This window comes from Eriocheir sinensis, chromosome 16, assembly GCF_024679095.1.
Source record: "Eriocheir sinensis breed Jianghai 21 chromosome 16, ASM2467909v1, whole genome shotgun sequence".
NCBI classification, from domain to species: Eukaryota; Metazoa; Arthropoda; class Malacostraca; order Decapoda; family Varunidae; genus Eriocheir; species Eriocheir sinensis.
The window spans coordinates 10567458-10588768 of NC_066524.1; the positions used below are offsets into that span (position 1 = coordinate 10567458).

Genomic DNA, 21311 nt, shown 5'->3' on the forward strand with positions numbered 1-21311 from the left:
CAGGTATTTTTATTGTATCGTGGGGGAAGATGCATCAAGCGATTGTGTTCTGACTCTGCTTAAGTGAATGGCATGACTGAAACTTTTCATATTGTAATGGTGTGCGTGGCCTTGGTTCTCAATTCCATCTCATTGGCCATTGAGGTGGATAAAAACTCCTTACCCCGCAACACAGGGGCAGTGTGACAGGTTACCACAGTTAACCTTCCCCAGGTATCCCCAGGTACCCATTTAATGGTCATTCTATTCTGTAAGGGAGGATGAACAGCTGGGTAGGCTGCACTTCGTCTGCCACGATCCGAGATTAAACCCGGGCCCATGGATTTGTCACTTAAATGCTCTAACCATTGCACCACGGAGAGGCTGAGTGCCATATTGTTAGCATTGTTTTTGCCAGAGTAGCCAGAATGGACTAAAGTAACAGGATTTTTTTGAGTCTGTGTGTGTGTGTGTGTGTGTGTGTGTGTGTGTGTGTGTGTGTGTGTGTGTGTGTGTGCACCCAGTGGTTCAAATTTACACACGTTTTTTTTTCTGGTAAATATTAATGTCCTGTTCATCAGACTTACAACTGTTTTCATTGCAAATTACTCTCTTATTAAATTTGAACAAGTTACTAAGCAGCGATGGGTCACTATTCGAGAGGCGATAGATTGCGTACTATTTTATCAGCAGTAGGTTACCATTTTAGTTGCCACTGCTAACAATTCTTTAGCAGCAGAAGGTTTAAATTTTAGCAGTGATGGGCTACCATTATTGTGACTATAGGTCACCATTTTAGCAGTGAATAGGTTACAAAGTCAGCGACAATAGGCTACCATTTTAACGGTGACAGGTAACTACTCCAAGTAAGGTCAAGGTGGGGGTTCAGTTAGTTTACGATATAGCTGCATGACAAGGCAAGGACTTGGTGGTGGGCTGCTTCTCCATCTTGATTAGGGTATAACCTTGGATGTTTAACTCATGCATGAAAAAAAATGAATTTCTACCCCTGATGCCTGTGCTTGTGGCTGTATTTATGTCTGCTTGTGGCTGTGTTTGTCCTTCCATTGGCTGTCTGTGCTTGTACCTGTGCCTTTTTATGCTTCTTTCTGTGTCTAAGTCTGTATCTGTGCTCATTCTTGTGCTTCTGTGCCTGTGTCAGTGTTTGTGGCGTCACGTGTCTTCCCATCCTCTGTGCCGTCACGCCCGTTCCCCTGCTAACAGTGGTGTCCCTCCAGGCAGAGTGTAAGGTGTCCGAGGGAGGGCCCTGTGTCCCCTCCGGCCATGCTGGAGGACGTGGCCAAGGGCATTGATGATATGTTCATCCTCAACCTGTCAATGCCGTGCGCCGTGTCCTCCCGCCCACTCTCTGCCACCCCCTCCATCATCGCCGACCCCACTTTCACCCTGTTCACCCACCCGCTTGACAACGATCTCCCACGCACCCTTGACAGCACCCAGGCCTTTCCCAAATCCTTCTATCCTGCTCCTATCACCTCCTCAGGCTCAAGACCTTTTGTGGGGCACTACTGTCTGTCTTGCGGCCAGCTGGTGAGCCTCTCGGCGTATCCCGGACACGTCAGGAGACACAGACAAAAGAGGACGGCCCTCGTGTGTCCATCTGTCTCCTCTGAGGGTCACTCTGGCTCTCCTGACCTGGGAAAACACTGCATGAAGCTGCTTAACAATAAGGACGCCCACGCTCCCACCCCCACACCAGCCCCTCCCCCCACAGACGAGGCTCAGCTCCCCCAGCCCTCCCCACTCAGCGACTATGGGTCTCTCAGTCCTGGTTCACACCTCTCTGACTTCCTCTCCCCCTCCTCCATTTCTTCCTGCTCCTCCCCGGGCCTCTCCTCCCCATTCCATAGAGGGTGCTGTAGCATTAGTGTTGAGAGTAGCAGTAGTTGTGGCAGCCTTGCCGACCCTCCCCACCTCCCGCATCTGCCTTCACCGTGCGACTTGCTCCTTCCTCCAGAGGTTACCGCGCGGCGGGCCGTGGACGCCTCTCCCAGCCACAGCGCGGCCATGGGGCCAGGCGCAAGGGCAGGCCAAGGAAGACCCAGCCTGCCGGGGACAAGCCAGCCACCGACGCCTCACCCTCACCCTCACCCAGCACTAACACCAGGTGATGCCCCAACAGGTAACCCCAAGTTGGGGCTGCTCAGGGGGCACCCAAAAGCTGGAACTCCTGGCCTGCAGCATAGTCATGCTTGCAATGCTTACACAGGCCTGCATGACAACCTGCCCCTACTGGTGGCCAAAGTGCCCCCCAAGAATGTGGAAGATGGCAGGACTGGGCTGTGCGCTGAGGCCGGCGGGGCTCCCAGTGCTGGCAGGGGCGGTGAGGGGTGTGCCAGCATATTGGGGCCATGCCCTGCACCCTACACCTGCCTTGATGCAGCACAAGGTGAGTCAGGCGGCAGCTGGCACCGACGCCCTGATACAGGAGACTGTGTCCAGCCACATCGGCCCTGCGGCTCAGTGTCAGTCAGCACGGCAGAGCCAGGCTGTGGTGGAGGGCCTCAGGCAGGGGGACACACACACAGAGATGTGGCCCATGCTCCGCCACCAGGCACAGACAAAACAGAGCCGCAGAAGCCAAGGCAGGTGGAGAAGGGAAAGGGAAACTTTCCTGTCATGGACCAGCTCTATTTCACATTTCAGAATACATGGGAGGGGGAGGGCAGGCCCGTGGTGCACAGCGTTTCTATTTCCAAAGAGGAGGAACAGCAGATCAACAGCGCCAGCAAGTCTTATGCCATGTTGGTGAGCTTCCCCGAGGACGAGATGAAGTGGAGTGATCACTTTGTCCACGAGTGTGACGGGCTGATGTGTGGCTTGTGTTCCATGTTATGGATGGGTTTGAAGCCAGAGAAGGGATGTGATATTCCTCAGGACATGGACCTCAATACAGGCTGTTCCTCAAGCACAGAAGAGGTGAAAAATGAGGATGAGGAGTTGGAGTTGGAGCTTATAGAGGATGTGAAAGAGAAGCTGTTAATGCCTGAGGACCTGATGAAAGAAGAGGAAAAGGGGGAGGAGGAGGAGGAGGAGGAGGAGTTAGTGGCATTTTATTATAACAGTGAAATGAATGAGGACAGACTTGACCTATTGAACACACGGCCCACTCGTCCATTTCCCAGTGAACTCCCTTTAGAGGATATCTTCAAAATGCTGGTTAGTGCCCCAACCCCAAGACACAGCACCCCACACCCCACCAGACACAGCTCAGGGGAGTGTGAACCACAGACACAGCAGCACAACCAAAAAACAGCCACACAGCAACGTATGCATGGAACAGCATTGAGCAGCCCCACAGCACTCACCACACAGCCAATGAGCCAAGAAACAATGTCAGGAAGTGCTGTAGCAGGATCCACACAGCATCTAAGCTATGCCACAACACTGCAGAAGGCCACAGGGGTAAATGCAAGGTTGAAAATCACAGCAGGAAGAATACAGCACAACACACGGTCACAAGAGAGTGCCCCTCCAGCAACAGCCAAATTGAACAGTGTAGGTGTGGGGAGGACTGCCTTCAAGCCTTGCCTCAGCTACCCAGTTAAGGAAGGAATGAAGGGTACAGCTGCAGTTACCCCCTCCTCCTCCTCCTCCTCCTCCTCCTCTTACTTCTCCTCCAGCCAGCACCCACAGACTACCAAAGACACATTAATCTCAAACACAAACACGGTAGTCCATGCTCCTCTTTATATTCCTCCTACTCCCACACCTGCTCCTTCCTGTGAGAGAGTGAGCCACCTGAACCACCCTACTCAACCCTGCAGCACATACTCCCTAAGCAAGAGTGGCTGTCTACCATTCGCCAAGAGGCTCATAAACAACAGCACCTCCCTCAGGATCAAGAAGACAGCCAGTGGGAGGGTGGTCATTGCCCCGCTGTCTAATGCCGATCAGGACTTGGCCATCCCAGTGCATAATATGGTGAGGGACAGTCCCGCACAGGTGAACAGCGTAAATAGACATACAGCAGAAAGCACAGCATCCAGTGTGAACAGCAACATGATGAGGGGGACAAACACAGCATCCTACCAACACAACAACATGACTTGGAACACAAACACAGGATATGGCCATCACAGTGACCTGATGAGGGACAGAAACACAGCATCTGGCCTTCACAGCAACATGATGAGGGGGACAAACACAGCATCCAACCAACACAGCAACATGGCCTGGAACACAAACACAGCACATGGCCATAACAGCGACTTGATGAGGGACAGAAACACAGCATCTGGCCTTCACAGCAACATGATGAGGGGGACAAACACAGCATCCAACCAACACAGCAACATGGCCTGGAACACAAACACAGTACATGGCCATAACAGCGACTTGATGAGGGACAGAAACACAGCATCTGGCCTTCACAGCGACATGATGAGGGGGACAAACACAGCACCCAACCAACACAGCAACATGACCTCCAACAGAAACACAGCATCCAGCCTTTGCAGCAACATGACCTGCAACAAAAACACAGCATCAACTCTTCACAGCAACATGACCTGCAACAGAAACACAGCATCAACTCTACACAGCAACATGACAGTGACCAGAAACACAGCATTCCTCCCTCACAGCAGCACCATGAGGGACAGAAACACAGCCTCCCTCCCTCACAGCAACATTACGAGGAACACAAACACAGGCCTTCACAGCAACATGGCCTGGGACACAAATACATCATCTGCCCTTCACAGCACTTTTCGAGGAACACAGAACTACACAGTATGGACCACGGCAACGACCCATCCTGACCACAGCCTCTTCACAGACGATCAGGACAGTTTCACAGACCAAGAGTGAGGAAGGACGGGGGATATCACCTCAACAGACAAAGAGACACATCAGCTACAAGAAGTCTGGCCACAGCGTTATCACAGCCTCCTCACAGACAAACAAGAAGGTGAAAAGAGACAGACACAGCAGGCAACCCTCACAGCACTGCAAGAAGGCTAACCACAGCAAAAGCACAGCCTCCTCACAGACAAAGAGAAGAGATTCAGTCAGACAAGAGCTTAACTGAGAAACACAGCCTCCAGCCTCCACAGCATTACCAGAGGGACTTAAGTATTACCTCAAGCCAAGAAGAAACACAGCAAGGACCTACCAAGACCACAGCTTCCTCAGACAGCCTCCTTTCTGACAGACAGGAACCCAACTGAGAGTGCAAACAGCTTCTGGCCTCCACAGCATTACCAGAGGGACATTAACGATACCACAAGCCAATAAGTACCACAGCAAGAACCAACCAAGACCACAGCCTCCTCATATGAAGAGAACGATCCTTTGAGACATACAAACACCAAAGAATCGGAACACAGCATCCAACCTCCACAACATTACCAGACCAACACCAGCAATACCACAAGCCAACAAGTGGGACAGCAAGGACGCACAGAGAGAAGGCAGGATGAAGTAAGAGTGCAGCCAGGAAAAGTAGGAGGCAGAGACAGATTGAAGGAGTGTTTATCCTGGACTCCTTTATGCCGTGCCTCACCTTGCCACTCCTAAGCTCACCTCGGAAGATTCAAGAGGAGGAGGAGTAGGAGGAAGGAGAAGGAAGAAGGAATAGAATAGAAAGAGCATCAAGGAGGAGCAGGAAGAAGGAACAGAAAGAAGAGTGGGAAGTAAAAGGAGGAGGAGGAGGAGGAGGAAGAAATAAACGGTCGTATTATAAGACATTTCGCTGCTCAGTATATTTGGCAAGACTTTCGTAAGAGTTGTGGGCATTTCCAGTTGTAGTTTTATGGCCCTGGTGGTAGTTTGACCCTTCACCTGTACCATGAACCTGAAGAAACACTCATTAGAACCCGACTGACCCCCTCTTTGACCTCTAGAAATAGCTGATGTGAGAAGCGGACGTGTCTTATAATACCAACCAAAGAGAACAGGAAGGAGGAGGAGGAAGAAGAAATAGAGAGAAGAACAGCAAGGTGGAGGAAGAAGGAACAGAGGAATGGGAAGGGGGATGAGGAAGAAGGATAAGGAGAACAGGACGAGGAGGAAGAAGGAATGGAAAGAACAGGAGGAAGGAGGAAGAGGAAAGAACGTGGAGGAGGAGGAAGGAAGAGAAAGATCAGGAAAGAAGAGGATGCAAAAGAAACCACCTCTTACCCAATATCATGTGCTAACAGGAGACTCAGGAGGAGGAGGAGGAGACAGAAGGAAGAGGAAGAAGATGCAAAGGAGGAACAGGAACAGGAAGAGACACGGCTGGTTTAAAGAAATATTACCGTCACCCATTTTGTCGTGTCACCCTCGCCAAGACTCAAGAGGAAGAAGGAGAGGGAGAGAAGGCAGGTACTATAAGGAAACGCAACAGAGGACTTTTTACCCACTGTTACCAACCCACTGTGATATGTTACCTCACCTAGCTCATAAGTTGCCAAGCTCACCTCTCAGGAAGAAGATTCGGTTTAAGTTAATTTTAGCGAGATGTCGGCGATAGCATAAGCGTTAGAATACGTGTACTGACTGAGCCTAGTGTTGGTCGCCCTTCATGTCTGATCTTTTGAAGAGAAAAGAACACGAGAGAGCTACAATGGCTATATTTGTGGGGGTGATTCGTTTAAGTTTAATTTAGTGAGATGTCGGCGATAGCATAAGCATTAGAAGCCACGTACAAACTGATCCTAGTGTTGGAACAGAAGGAAGAACAAGAAGGAGTAGAAAGAACAGGAAAGAAGGAATAGAAAACAGAAAAGAGGTTGAGGAAGAAATAGAAAAAACAGGAAGGAACAGAAATAGAGCAAGGAGGATGAGGAAGAAGGAAGAGGCTGAGGAAGAAATAGAAAACACAGGAAAGAAGAAGGAGGAAGGAACAGAAAGAATAGCAAGGAGGATGAGGAAGAAGGAAGAGAAAGATATGCAAAATGGAAAAGAACGCAAGAGAGAGAATTACGACTATTTTTGTGTTTGTAGGAAAGTGTGCAGAAGAAAAACTGATTTGTCTCGGTATTCGTGTATGAGAAGGACCTTGCTGCTCTCATATAAAGGAAGAGGAAGCACTTGATTGAGAGAGTTCAAGGGCGGTCTTCAAACATCCAACCCCATGATAAAGAAACAACAAAAATGAAGGACCTTGCTGCTCTCATATGTAGGAGGAGGAGGCACTTGATCGAGAGAGTTCAAGGGCAGTCATCAAACATCCAACCCCATGATAAAGAAACAACAAAAATGGAGGACCTTGCTGCTCTCATATGTAGGAGGAGGAAGCACTTGATCGAGAGAGTTCAAGGGCAGTCTTCAAACATCCAACCCCATGATAAGGAAACAACAAAATAGATGATGTGTTTGTGCGTTATCATCGGCATGGTGGAAAAAAAAAGGAACGAATATATATCGGCTCGGTCAACATTGCTTTGCGTGTTAGTCAGATCGATGTTTCTCAGTCTCACCGAACGGAAGGCGGAGTTGAGAAAGGTGTGTTTGTGTGTGTTGATTCATCCGTAAGGTCGTAGCGGAGGATAAGTCTGTTTGTTTGTGTGTTTGTTTTCGCATCCTTGTTGGTGGTTTTGTATTGGCAAGTTTTTTTTTTTCGCCTCTTCTTTCATTTCTTCCATTCTGTTCCCTCCTTTTGTCTTCCCTTCCTTTCCTTATTTCCATCTGTATTAGTCCATCTATCACTTCTTTTTCCCTCTTGCGTATCTTCCTTATCTCCTTCCTTCCTTCCTTCCTTCCTTTCTTCTGTTATTTCCCTATATTTGTCAACCTATCATCAGTTTTCTTCCTTCATTTCTTTCCTTCCTTTCATCCTCTTCCATCTTTCCATCCTCTCATTCCTTCCTTCCTGCCTTCCTTCCTTTCTATCATTCATTCCATTCCATCCATTCCATCTTCAAACCTTCCTTCCTTCCTTCCTTCCTTATTTCCCTGCCTGTATTTTCTATGCCCGGGGAAGGAGCACACACTTAACCTAACCTAACCTAACTTATTTATCTGCATGTTATTTATAAGTAGAAGATTTAGTGTATGCTGCATCCTTATCTGAGTATTCCATTTATGGATCTTCTACACCTTGTCTTTGGCCAGTCCTTAGAGTTAGACTGTACTACCTCATCTCTGTCTTTGTATTTCCTCTTTTTATATTTGGGTACAGTAAAAAGGCCTTGTTTGATTTATGCTCAACTAAGGTAAGTTTCTCTAGCACTTTCTCGCTTTCTGGTGCCAAGGTCTGTTGCTACCCCTCCCTCCCTTCCCCCCATGCCCTCCTGACTTGCGTTTCCCCCCATGTTTTAAGGGAGGTCAATGCGTGAATCCAGTCCAGTGTTACGTAGCTTCTGCAGTCCAGTACCGAGGGAGAGATCAAGGCACGTACTCTCACATGCTTTCGGCTCTCACAACTGTTTCCCAAGGCCACAAAGGAGATTAGTCAGGTTCTCACAAGTGTTTTTTTTATATTCACAGTGCAGAAGCCTTGTCAAACTATCACTAGGCTCATAAAACTACCCATGGAAACACTAACGCAGCCTCTATGAAAGCCTTATCAAATGTGTGTGTGTGAGTCCCGAAATGTTTGAGAATACGGTCCATGGTCTTGAAGATATTAATAATCTGTGTTTGTGTATAACCATTTGTAACTATCCTGTTTGTAAAGAAGGAAAAAGAAAGTTAGTTATATTTTTCTAGTCGTATCTGCCTTTTTTTCTCATTTTTCTTCTTTCTCGGTTACTTCAATCATTTTATTACCAGGCAGAATCTCCATTGTTTTCTCTGTTCGGTCTACTCTCTGAGGTTCATTGCCCTTATCTGTAACATTCTTACTCTCCACAGATTCAAAAGACAACAACTCATACATTCACAAAGCTAGTCATGTTCATTTAGCTAGTCATTTTATTTATCCTGTTTATTCTGTTTCATACTGTCTGGATATCAAGGTGTTTTTGGCGAGGCTGTGATGTGTGTCTATATTTGTTCTTGCTATGCTTCTGCTAATGTTTTGTGAGCCCCACGTTAGGAGAGAGATTGCACAGTATAGGAGTGATGTTATCTACTTGAGAGAGAGATACAGTAAAAGTGATATCAAGTTGAGAGTTAGTACAAAAGTTAAGAGAGAGAGAGAGAGAGAGAGAGAGAGAGAGAGTATAGATCAGTTGTTATCGAGTAAATGTGTTATCATGTCGAGAGATATAGAACAGTGCAGGACATTTGTGTTTATGCTTTGGAGAGAGAGAGAGAGAGAGAGAGAGAGAGAGAGAGAGAGAGAGAGAGAGAGAGAGAGAGAGAGAGAATAATGATAGAACGAAGATGAGAGAGAGAGAGAGAGAGAGAGAGAGTTTAAGCAGTGTTACCAGATCATCATACTCAGAACATTGTATTCATAGATGCCATACTACAAACCTGCCCCACAGACACACAAATTTCATCATTCAATTGAGCTTATTGTTAAAAACCTAATTATTGATACATTTAACACAGGCAGGAAGGATAATTCATCAGTCGTAAATGTGTTTTGATCATTGTGTTTAAGAATAATTATTGTACATGCGGGAGTGCTGGTTAGAGGAGGCATAGGTTACTAGGCTGTGAATGTTGCTGTGTATTAACCAGTGCTGTAAAATAGGAGAGTTTGGCGAGCTTCATCACAGGCGCCATGTTACCAGAAGACCCGTGCGAAATTCATATTGACTCTGATACCATAGGGTCGTATTACAAGACATTGCCCAAGAACACCTATTTGACAAGGCTTTCGTAGGAGTTGCGGGCATTTCCAGGAGTCGCTTCATGACCCTGGCGGTAGTTTGACCCTTCCTCTGTACCATGAACCTGAAGAAACACTCATTAGAACCCGATTGACCCCCTCTTTGACCTTAAGAAATAGCTGATGTTAGGAGCAAAAGTGTCTTATAATACCGACCATAGTGTTTTTGTGTATTCCAAGTATTGTCAGGATCTCAAAGTACCTAGAGCACAAAAAATCACTATTGTATCATCATCATCATCATTGTTTAACGTCCATTTATTCCCTGTGGTGGGGTTGGATGGGATATGAGCCTCCTCCACTGTTGCCGGTCCATAGCCATTTCTTCCGTGTATCACCATCAGGTTTAATTTTGCACGGTTCTTTTGGTAACAACATGGTGCCTGCGTGAAGCTGGCCACACTTCTATTCTATTTCTCTGGTAGTAACTTGCTAAACCCTTCCCGGCGACTGTCCAAAACAACAGGCGCTTGTTTTCTTTCTAACCTGCTTACTGGGACGGCACAAAGAGGAGGCTGCTGCATTGTAACTTGCTCCGTAATTACCAGTTCAAATGTTGTAATGAAAAAAGTATCGTGGATTACTTTACTTTTTCCTGACAAGTGAAAATACGTCGGAAGGTCAATGTTAGACCCGAAAGGAGCAGTCTGCCGGTGTCAAGGCCATTACGACAAAGCTCCTCCTCTTCCTCCTTCTCCTCCTTCTCCCTTTTGCCTGGCTTTGGTTCTTGGTGCAGCTTTTAAACTGTACAGTATGACGAGCGTTGTGTTTCAGTTAGTCGCTGGGATGGGGTGCATGAACTGTGCCTTCAAGAAGCTTTTGAACTCACTGCTTCTCACTCTTTATTTAGGCAGAGAGGATGTCTTTGTGTGTGATGTGTTAATTGTGTCTGACTTAGCATGAAGCTTTCAGCTCACCACAACTCACACTCTTTGTGGAGATTGAGAGAATGTCTTTAGGTTCGTTAGAAAAGAGTGTGATGAATGATACTTGTCTTAGCATGAGGCTGTGGCAATGTTTGTAGAGAAAGAGAAAATGTTTAGGTATGTTAGAGAAGATTGTGAGGAGTGATAATTTGTCTGTCAGCTAGGAACTGTGAATTTACCTTAACTCACACTGTCTATAGAGAATGAGAGAATGTCTTTAGGTTTGTTAGAGAAGATTGTGATAATTGTCTTAGCATGAGGCTGTGAATTCAACCACAACTCACACTGTAGAGAATGAGAGGATGTTTAGGTATGTTAGGGAGGACTGGGAGGAGTGATATGTGTGTCTTAGTCAGCACGGAACCTTGAATTCACCATAACTCACACTGTTTATAGGAAATGAGAGGATGTTTAGATATGTTAGGGAGAACTGGGAGGAGTGATATGTGTGTCTTAGTCAGCACGGAACCTTGAATTCACCATAACTCACACTGTAGAGAATGAGAGGATGTTTAGGTATGTTAGGGAGGACTGTGAGGAGTGATAATTGTGTCTTAGTCAGCACGGAACATTGAATTCATCTTAACTCACACTGTTTATAGAGAAAGAGAGGATGTTTAGGTATGTTAGGGAGGACTGGGAGGAGTGATAATTGTGTCTTAGTCAGCATGGAACATTGAATTCACCATAACTCACACTGTTTATAGAGAATGCGAGAATGTTTAGGTATGTTAGGGAGAACTGGGAGGAGTGATATGTGTGTCTTAGTCAGCATGGAACATTGAATTCACCATAACTCACACTGTTTATAGGAAATGAGAGGATGTTTAGGTATATTAGGGAGGACTGTGAGGAGTGATAATTGTGTCTTAGTCAGCACGGAACATTGAATTCATCTTAACTCACACTGTTTATGGAGAATGCAAGGATGTTTAGGTATGTTAGGGAGGACTGTGAGGAGTGATAATTGTGTCTTAGTCAGCACGGAACATTGAATTCATCTTAACTCACACTGTTTATGGAGAATGCAAGGATGTTTAGGTATGTTAGGGAGGACTGGGAGGAGTGATATGTGTGTCTTAGTCAGCACGGAACATTGAATTCACCATAACTCACACTGTTTATAGAGAATGCGAGAATGTTTAGGTATGTTAGGGAGGACTGGGAGGAGTGATAATTGTGTCTTAGTCAGCACGGAACATTGAATTCATCTTAACTCACACTGTTTATAGAGAATGAGAGAATGTTTAGGTATGTTAGGGAGGACTGGGAGGAGTGATAATTGTGTCTTAGTCAACTTGGAACATTGAATTCATCTTAACTCACACTGTTTATAGAGAATGAGAGGATGTTTAGGTATGTTAGGGAGGACTGGGAGGAGTGATATGTGTGTCTTAGTCAGCATGGAACATTGAATTCACCATAACTCACAATGTTAATATAAAGAGAGATGATGTCTTTATGTTTGTCCGGCTTCATAGAGCATTGTGAGAAGCAGAATTGAATAGGCATGAATAGAGTTGCCTAGAGTTTTTCCGTTATTTGCTCTGCAGGGCTCAGGACTTTTGCACGGCCCAAAAAGTGGTGTCATTCATTTGTACTGTTTTGGAGGAAAGTATTTTTGTAAAGGATCTGATACTAAGTTTATAGAATTGGATTAAGTTTGCTCTTGTGTTTTTGTTGGCCTTCTTTGCACTGCTTACGTTCCTGTTGTGTACCGCCATCAGCACCACAGAGCAAATTTTGTGTCATTGGCTTGCGGCTTTGCTCTGCGCCACTCCCCCTCTCCTCCCCCCGTAAAGTAAGTGTTAAGCGCTGCCTGACTGTAGCTGTTGGAAAATTTGACTTGTAGAATTTGTAGTTGTTGTTGTAGGACTTGTATTATTGTTGTAGGAATCCTTCATTTAACCTGGTAGCAGCGACGGGTGAAATTTGTGGCTTTACCGTGTAGCAGCGATGGGCTAAATTTGTGCCTTGATTTAACCCCCCAAAATAGATGATACATACACTGATCACAAATGCGTTGATATATATTATGAAATGGTTTGTGTGAGGGGTGATTTTTTCTCATTTTTCTCACTTGGAGGGACCATTAAGAGATATGATCCCTGCTGCTACCGGGTTAACTTGTGTTTTGCATGCCAACTCTCCTGTCTGCATGCTAATCTGCTTTCTTGTCTGTGTGCTTGTCTGTAACTACCTGCATGTTTGCCTGTCTGTATACCAATCTAACTGCCTGTTTGTCTGCTTGCTTATCTTTCTGTCTGCCTGTCTATCTGTCTGTCTGTCTTGGATCTCTAATGTGTTCCTGCAGCTTATTATCTTCCTCCTTGTCCTCTTCTCTTCCTCCTTATCCTCCTCCTCCTCCTCCTTCCTTTAGCCTGATGCTTCATTTCTTGTATTTGCAGCTTTTAATACAAACTTTTATTTACTAACTGCTTGTCTACTTGCTCACACATATTTAACATATTTAAACACTTTTTTTTAGTTATTGCTGAAAACTTAAGGATTGAAAGGAAGTGTCAAGTGTGATAATGGATTTGAGCGTCTTATACAATTCTTTGCTTTCTTTGGCTGACCTTCTTAATCCCATTTTCGCACAGGGTCACCATTCCTCACTAGCCTTCTCCACTCCTTGCGACTGTACATTTCATCTCCGTTCACTGTCTTATATACTACCTATTTATCATCATCGTCTTTCTTCTTTTCTTTGTTTAACATCCCTATTTGTCTTTGTGTGGCAGGGCATCCTTGTTTGCCCGTTCATCTTTATTTCCCAACCACCTTCCACTCCTGCATAAACTCTTCCATGTGTTTACCTTTCCTTCACCTCTTCCCTACTTAACCTTCCACTCCACAATATCTTTAACATAACTAACCTATACAATCACCCCTCCTCGTCATAAAACTTCACCCATAACAACTTCATGGGGACAAGAACTATTACACGATCCTTGCTGCTGAGTGATATATATATATTTTTTTTTATGAACTTTCACAATCTCTAACATAACTAACCTTTACAATCACCCCTCCTCATCATAAAACTTAACCCATTACAACTTCATGCGGACAAGAACTATTACATGACCTTTGCTGCTGAGTGATATGTATATTTTTTTAACTTTCACAATCTCTAACATAACTAACCTTTACAAACAATCCTCTTCATCATAAAACTTCACACATTACAACTTCATGCGTACAAGAACTATTACATGATCTTTGCTGCTGAGTGATATATTTTTTTATGAACTCTTTCACAATCTCTAACATAACTAACCTGTACAAACACTCCTCTTCATCATAAAACTTAACCCATTACTACAACAATGCATAAGAACTATTACATGACCTTTGCTGCTGAGTGATATTTTTTTTTATGAACTCTTTCACAATCTCTAACATAACTAACCTGTACAAACACTCCTCTTCATCATAAAACTAAACCCATTACAACTTCATGGGGACAAGAACTATTACACGATCTTTGCTGCTTAGTGATATATATATATATTTTTTTAACTTTCACAATCTCTATCATACCTAACCTTTACAATCACCCCTCCTCGTCATAAAACTTCACCCATTACAACTTCATGCGTACAAGAACTATTACATGATCTTTGCTGCTGAGTGATATATTTTTTTTTACGAACACTTTCACAATCTCTAACATAACTAACCTGTACAAACAATTCTCTTCATCATAAAACTTCACACATTACAACTTCATGCGTACAAGAACTATTACATGACCTTTGCTGCTGAGTGATATTTTTTTTATGAACTCTTTCACAATCTCTAACACAACTAACCTATACAATCGCACCTCCTCATCATAAAACTTAACCCAAGAACTGTTACACGATCTTTGGTGCTGAGTGATATGTATATTTTTTTATGAACTCTTTCACAGTCTCTAACATAATTAACCTATACAAACAATTCTCTTCATCATAAAACTTAACCCATTACAACTTCAGATGTCCACATTCCTCTACACAATCTTTGGTGCCGAGTGATAGATTTTACTGCACTCTTTCACAATCTCTTTAACATAGCTAACCCATACAAACATTTCTCCGTGTCATATAATCAACCCGCTACAGATTTAGACGTACAAGTTCCGCTACACGATAATTGCTACCGAGTTTTAGGTTTTAATGCAGTCCTCCTCCTCCCCCTCCAGGAACGTGACGCCCTCACCCCTCATCGAGCAGCTCCTCAAACAGTCACCCAAGAAGAAGAAGGTGAAGCGTCATCCCATCCACCAGAACAAGAATGAGGACGAACTCACCTTCAACGGGGAGGTGGTGGACGAGGAGCTGTCGCAGGTGCTGGAGGACATCTACACCAAGGCCGGGGAGTCATGTGAGTGTTACCCCGCCCCTCCAGTAGACTCTAGCTTGAAGGAATAGTAGCAAAGTGGAGGTGGAGTCACGGTTGCCAGATTATCGTACTCAGAGCCGCGTATTTACCGGTTTCTGGCCCATAGCTGTTGCCAAGAAACACCAATAACTAACCATTTAAACGATAACCATATATGAAGGCAGTTATTTGGGTGAAGAAAGCAGTTTTTGGGTCGGAAATCGGCAAACATAAGAGGCAGGGTATGACAATCTGGCATCGTTGGTTGGAGTAGTTGGTGTATTTGGTTCAGTAGGGCAACAAACATTCGCTGTGACAATAGTGGTTCATGGCAGCTCCACGTCCTCTCCCCGGACAAACTCCAGCCACATGCCCAAAGCTTGAAGGAACAGTAGTGAAGTGGAGTTGGATAAGTTTTTGTTTTAGGTTCTTTAGGGTAGCAAACAGTCCTGGCAGTAGTGGTTCATGTCAGCTTCTTATCCTCTCCCGCAACAGACTCCACCAACATTCCTGAAGCCCAAGGAGGAACAGTAGTGAAGTGGACTTGGAGAAATTGATGTTTTTGGTTCTTTAGGATAGGAAACATTGGTCTTGGCAGTAGTAGCTCATGTCAGCTTTCATGTCCTCTCCCTCAAAGACTCCAGCAACATGGCTGAAGCTTGAAGGAATGGTAGTAAAGTGGAGTTTGAGCAGGTGATGCTTTAGGTTCTTTAGGGTAGCAGCAGACAGTCCTGGCAATAGTGGCTCATGGCAACTTTATGTTCTCTTCCCCAACAGACTCCAGCAACATGCCTGAGGCCATGTCAGGGCCAGGCAAGCGCAAACACTCCACCTGCAGCTCAGTGGGGAAGAAAAAGCTGAAGGGAGACGGTTCCACAGACGAGGAGGGTAACCCGCTGCAGCAGGAGCTTGGCCAGGCCGTCACACACATGGCCGGGGCACTGCCCGACATGGACAAAGGTAAGAAGCCGGTCAAACCCAGGAAGCCACGAGCCCCGAAACAGCCCAAGACCCCCAACGTGCCCTACCCCAAGTACCCGCTCCCACCGCAGCAGTTGGCTGCCAGCCTGCAGTCCAAGGTGGCTCTGGACCTCATAAAGAAACTCCAGATGGCTGGGACCACTATCAGCAGGCCAGCCATCATGCCCAAGGCCCCTCCGGTGTCCCTCAAGAGCCCAGTGAAGGTGGTGACGTACCGCTCGCAGCCGGGCCCCTCAGGAGGAATGGTGTACAGCCGTGTCCCCAAGAAACCCGAGGTGCTGGCCAGAAAGCTTCTGCCACAGTCATCCTCTGTCTCAGTCCACTACAAGCCAATGCTTGGTGGCCCTCGTGTGGGGCAAAGCATCGTCATCCCCGGTACGTCGACGGTCATCATGCAGCACAAGCCAGTGCCCCAGCGAGGCCGTCCCCCCAAGAACAGGGCCATCCAGCCCATGCCCGCCAGGAACCTGCCCATCACCTACAAGGCCACCATCATCAACAACCCGATGCAGAAGGGATTCCGAGAGAACAACTTCTCGCCAATCAAGTCCAATCTGCACCACAGACCCGGCCAGATCCAGAAGGGCAAGCGGGACGGCACTGGGGAGATAGTCTGCACACCAGACCTCCAAGGCATTCTGGCGTCTGTGGCGGCATACGAAAGTGCCGCTGAGAAGAGCCAGTCCCGGTCCCCACCAAACACCAACGCCAACTCCACCACCAACGGTATGTCAGCTGAGATCCTCAACACCAACCTGACACCTAAGCCTGCAGCCATGCGCTCCCCCGAACCAGTGCCCAGCCAGGACACACCCTTGGACAGGCAAGAACAGAACCTCAGCCCACCAACCCTGCAGGACCAGCGGGAGGAGGTCGTGACCAGGGTGGAGAACACAGAGGATGAGATGCCCACCCTAGAGTCCTCCAATGCCCAGAACACCATGACCTCAGAAGGGGTGACGGAGACCTACCATGGTACCCCCTTGCAGGTCCCGAGTAGAGAGACAGTCACAGCATTCATTGAGAAGCTGGAGGCAGGCACGGCAGACTACTCCCCAGTGCACTCAGAGCCTAACACAGCAACACAGCATGAGAGTGAACAGCTGCACGAGTCCAGTTCACAGGCTGAGTACGAGCAGGCTGTGAGGCAAGAAGCAGAGCCAGGATATCAGCAGGCATCACCAGGGCAGAGAGAGGAACATAATCAGCAGGATCAAGAACAGCATCACCTAGAACAGCAGCAGCTAGAAGAACAACATTCACTAGAACAGCAGGAACAAGAACAGCATCATCTAGAACAACATCAGCAGCAGCTAGAAGAACAACATCAACAACATCAACTAGAACAGGATCAACACCAAATAGAACAGCAGGAACAGGAACAGCACCATCAACAACAGTTAGAAGAACAACAACATCAACAGCACCAGATGGAACAAGATCAACACCAACTAGAACAGCATCAACACCACCACCAACACCACCAACACCACCCCCACCACCAGCAACACTCCCCACCCAGCCATGACCCCAACACACTTCTCCCGCCCACACCCCAGTACCCAGAGGCCTACACCCACCCCAACACAACCTCCCCACCCATGCACACAGACCTACAACCCCCCACGTACACCCAGACATCCCTCCCTCCCTCCATGCACTCCCAGATAGGCGAGTTACCCCAATCACAGTCCCTACCACATGGTGACCCACACATCCCATCCACAATGCAGTCCCCGTTCCTTCACCTTCAGCCGCCTCTCCCTCCCTCACCCTCCATGACACCTCAGTCCCCTCTCTCGCACATGATGTCCCCCATGCACCCGTCTCTCACCGCATCACACACGCAGCTTCTCCCGACGCCCCAGTCGCACAGCCTGGCACATATGCAGTCACAGCTCCATCCGGCCATCCCCATGTCTCCACTACAAGCCATGCATATGCCACTAAGCACAGCACATCACCCCGTCTCCCCGCAGATGTCCTTCCTGACGTCACATATATCCTCCCCGGACCCCACCAAGGCTGCATCCCTGCAGCCCTTCACACACAGTCCCGAGTCGCAGGTGTCGAGATAGAGGAAGCCCCCGAGTCAATCAAAACCGTACAAATTTGCTGCTAGTTTGTAAGAGATGCAAAGCCCATAGCTAGGTAGGTATGTGAATGTATAGTCTTGTAGAGTTTACCTGGGTGTTCTGTCCTGTGCGAGGGGCTTCTAGTTAGGCTGCTCAGTCTGCACATCACTTCTTAATAGTAGGTTAAGGTAAGGCCTGGTTTGCCCCCTTCTCTTTTTCTTGATTTTGTTTGAGGTTTGTGAGTTAGCTTTCTTGGTTTCTCTTTTCTATATTCTGTACAGCATCTTGGATTGGTAGGCATGGAGAGAGAGAGAGGGAGAAAGAGAGCATGTGAGAGAGAGAGGAAATAGAGACAGAACTGAATGACTATTGCAGTGGGGACATGAGGAAAGCCGAGCAGAATTACTAAAGTGTAAATCCAGATATTTTTACTTAGTCAAGGATAATGAGAGAATTGAAGACAAGTTATTGTTGACACGGTAATTGATAAGAACGAGTTAGTGGACTCTGCAATCGTACAAATAATCAGAACCAGATACTTCGGTAAATAGGAATGGAAAAAGACTAAGCCAGTGTAGTTAGTGTGATGAATATGGAATTGGAAAGAGTATGATGCCAATGAACTGTAGAGGAAAAAGGAAAAGAAAATCAACCAGAAAACTTAAGAAAAACATTGAATTGGAAAGAATATGTTGCCACTGAACTGTAGAGGAAAAGACAACCAACCAGAAAACTTCAGAAAAACATTAAATTGGAAAGAATTTGTTGCCACTGAACTGTAGAGGAAAAGAAAATCAACCAGAAAACTTAAGAAAAACATTGAATTGGAAAGAATATGATACCACTGAACTGTAGAGGAAAAGAAAATCAACCAGAAAACTTAAGAAAAACATTGAATTGGAAAGAATATGATACCACTGAACTGTAGAGGAAAAGAAAATCAACCAGAAAACTTAAGAAAAACATTAAATTGGAAAGAATATGTTGCCACTGAACTGTAGAGGAAAAGAAAATCAACCAGAAAACTTAAGAAAACATTAAATTGGAAAGAATATGTTGCCACTGAACTGTAGAGGAAAAGACAACCAACCAGAAAACTTAAGAAAAACATTAAATTGGAAAGAATTTGTTGCCACTGAACTGTAGAGGAAAAGAAAATCAACCAGAAAACTTAAGAAAAACATTGAATTGGAAAGAATATGTTGCCACTGAACTGTAGAGGAAAAGAAAATCAACCAGAAAACTTAAGAAAAACATTGAATTGGAAAGAATATGATACCACTGAACTGTAGAGGAAAAGAAAATCGACCAGAAAACTTAAGAAAACATTAAATTGGAAAGAATATGTTGCCACTGAACTGTAGAGGAAAAGAAAATCAACCAGAAAACTTAAGAAAAACATTGAATTGGAAAGAATATGATACCACTGAACTGTAGAGGAAAAGAAAATCGACCAGAAAACTTAAGAAAAACATTGAATTGGAAAGAATATGTTGCCACTGAACTGTAGAGGAAAAGAAAATCAACCAGAAAACTTAAGAAAAACATTGAATTGGAAAGAATGTGATGCCACTGAACTGTAGAGGAAAAGAAAATCAACCAGAAACCTAAGAAGAAGAAAAATAAGTGTGCAGTGGGTGTGATAAGAAAAGGAAAATCGAAAAGAATTGATTTGACGGATTGAAGAAGAAAGGAAGTGAACTGGAAAACTGAAGGAAAATAGAAAGAAATTGTTGACAAGAATTGAAGAGGAAAGAAAGTGAGCTGGAAAACTGGAGGAAAATAGAAAGAAATTGTTGACAAGAATTGAAGAGGAAAGAAAGTGAACTGAAGGAAAATAGAAAGAAATTGGTGACAAGAATTGAAGAGGAAAGAAAGTGAACTGAAGGAAAATAGAAAGAAATTGGTGACAAGAATTGAAGAGGAAAGAAAGTGAACGAAAGGAAAATAGAAAGAAATTGTTGACGAGAATTGAAGCGGAAAGAAAGTGAACTGAAGGAAAATAGAAAGAAATTGTTGACGAGAATTGAAGCGGAAATAAGTCAGCCAGGAAACTAAGGGAAAAATTAGACCTGCCGTTAATGTGATGTGACAAATAGAATACAGAAAAAAAATTGACACTTCCACTTGAATTGAAGAGGAACGGACATCAACCAGAAAGCTAAGAAGAAGAGACATGCAGCGTTGTCATCTTAAAAACTCAAGTAGGTCTCTGCCGTTGCCTGAAACAAAGACTAGCACGGACAGAGACATGAGAGAGAATGGTGACAGTGAGGAAGAGGAGGAGGAGAAGGATGGTGACAGTGAAGAAGAAGAGGAGGAGGAGGAGGAGAAGGAGGATGGTGTTAGTGATGGTGATGATGGTGGTGGTGTTTGCTACCTGAGAGAGAGAGAGAGAGAGAGAGAGAGAGAGAGAGAGAGAGAGAGAGAGAGAGAGAGAGAGTTAAGCCTATTATGGTGTATCTGGTGTGTCCGAAGTTGCCGTAAAACATTGATGGCATTCACACTGGGTTTCAAAATATTTCTTTCTGTAGTAATTATGGAAAAAAAAAAAAAGATATAGAAGACAGATTTATACAGGGTTATATAATTCAACTTTATTATGGAAAAAAAAAAAGATATAGAAGACAGATTTATACAGGGTTATATAATTCAACTTTATTCTCATTTTTGCTTGACTGAAAAATCCTCGTAAAATACAAAAACAGGACCGTTAAAGTATGATATTTTAGGCTGTCGTTTAAGTAGTCAATCCGCTAATCCAGACCAGTCCACAGCAGTGCTTTCTGACTCAACGGACTTTACCAGTGTGTGTGTGTGTGTGTGTGTGTGTGTGTGTTTGTGTTTGTGCTATTCTGAAGCATGCTCTGTCTCGCCCTGTGCGTCATGGAGGGTTTTAAGCTGACGATTCGTAATTCCTCGCAGTCACCCATGTTCATAAGTTTCGTGCTTTGTGTTAGGAAGTTGTTGATTTTGCCGCTTGTGAGTTCTTTGTCCTGGTGGTGCACATATGTAGGAAGGAAGGAAGGAAGGATGTGGCTGGAAGGAAAGAAAGAAAAGGAATATATCACTGTTAAGTTAGTTGTCTTAGCAAAGCAATGTGTCGAACAGAAGGAAGGAAGGAAGGGGGGAAGGATGTGGCTGGTAGGAAATAAAGAAAAGGAATATATCACTGTTAAGTTAGTTGTCTTAGCAAAGCAATGTGTCGGACAGAAGGAAGGAAGGGAGGAAAGAAGGATGGCTGAGTAC

General features: G+C 45.2%; 1 protein-coding gene and 3 long non-coding RNA genes across 9 annotated transcripts in view; 2 read left to right on the top strand and 2 right to left on the bottom strand.

Moving 5' to 3' along the window:
- Positions 1–18797, top strand: part of LOC126999276 (protein split ends-like) — a 36082-nt gene extending 17285 nt beyond the window's left edge. For 3 of the 4 annotated variants that reach the window (XM_050861681.1, XM_050861683.1, XM_050861682.1), the window contains 3 exons: positions 1958–2107; positions 14828–15009; positions 15784–18797. In XM_050861681.1, coding sequence (XP_050717638.1) covers positions 1958–2107; positions 14828–15009; positions 15784–18065 — 2614 coding nt within the window. In that variant the 3' untranslated portion in view covers positions 18066–18797. The remainder of the gene's footprint in view (positions 1–1957; positions 2108–14827; positions 15010–15783) is intronic. The other variant, XM_050861684.1, reaches the window with a different exon arrangement.
- LOC126999279 (uncharacterized) lies at positions 2114–9060 on the bottom strand. Its single transcript, XR_007753198.1, has 3 exons — positions 7195–9060; positions 4512–7089; positions 2114–4469 (listed from the first exon to the last, which is right to left on the bottom strand). It is a non-coding gene; the product is annotated as an uncharacterized LOC126999279 (long non-coding RNA).
- Positions 10805–11817, top strand: LOC126999278 (uncharacterized). 2 transcript variants are annotated; one of them, XR_007753196.1, is made up of 3 exons: positions 10805–10945; positions 11152–11466; positions 11677–11817. It is a non-coding gene; the product is annotated as an uncharacterized LOC126999278 (long non-coding RNA). The 2 variants fall into 2 exon arrangements; XR_007753197.1 differs by having other exon boundaries at positions 11152–11361; positions 11677–11811.
- Positions 10879–11885, bottom strand: LOC126999280 (uncharacterized). 2 transcript variants are annotated; one of them, XR_007753199.1, is made up of 3 exons: positions 11742–11885; positions 11416–11636; positions 10879–10999 (listed from the first exon to the last, which is right to left on the bottom strand). It is a non-coding gene; the product is annotated as an uncharacterized LOC126999280 (long non-coding RNA). The 2 variants fall into 2 exon arrangements; XR_007753200.1 differs by having other exon boundaries at positions 11416–11531; positions 11742–11884.
- Positions 18798–21311: the final 2514 nt, after the last annotated feature.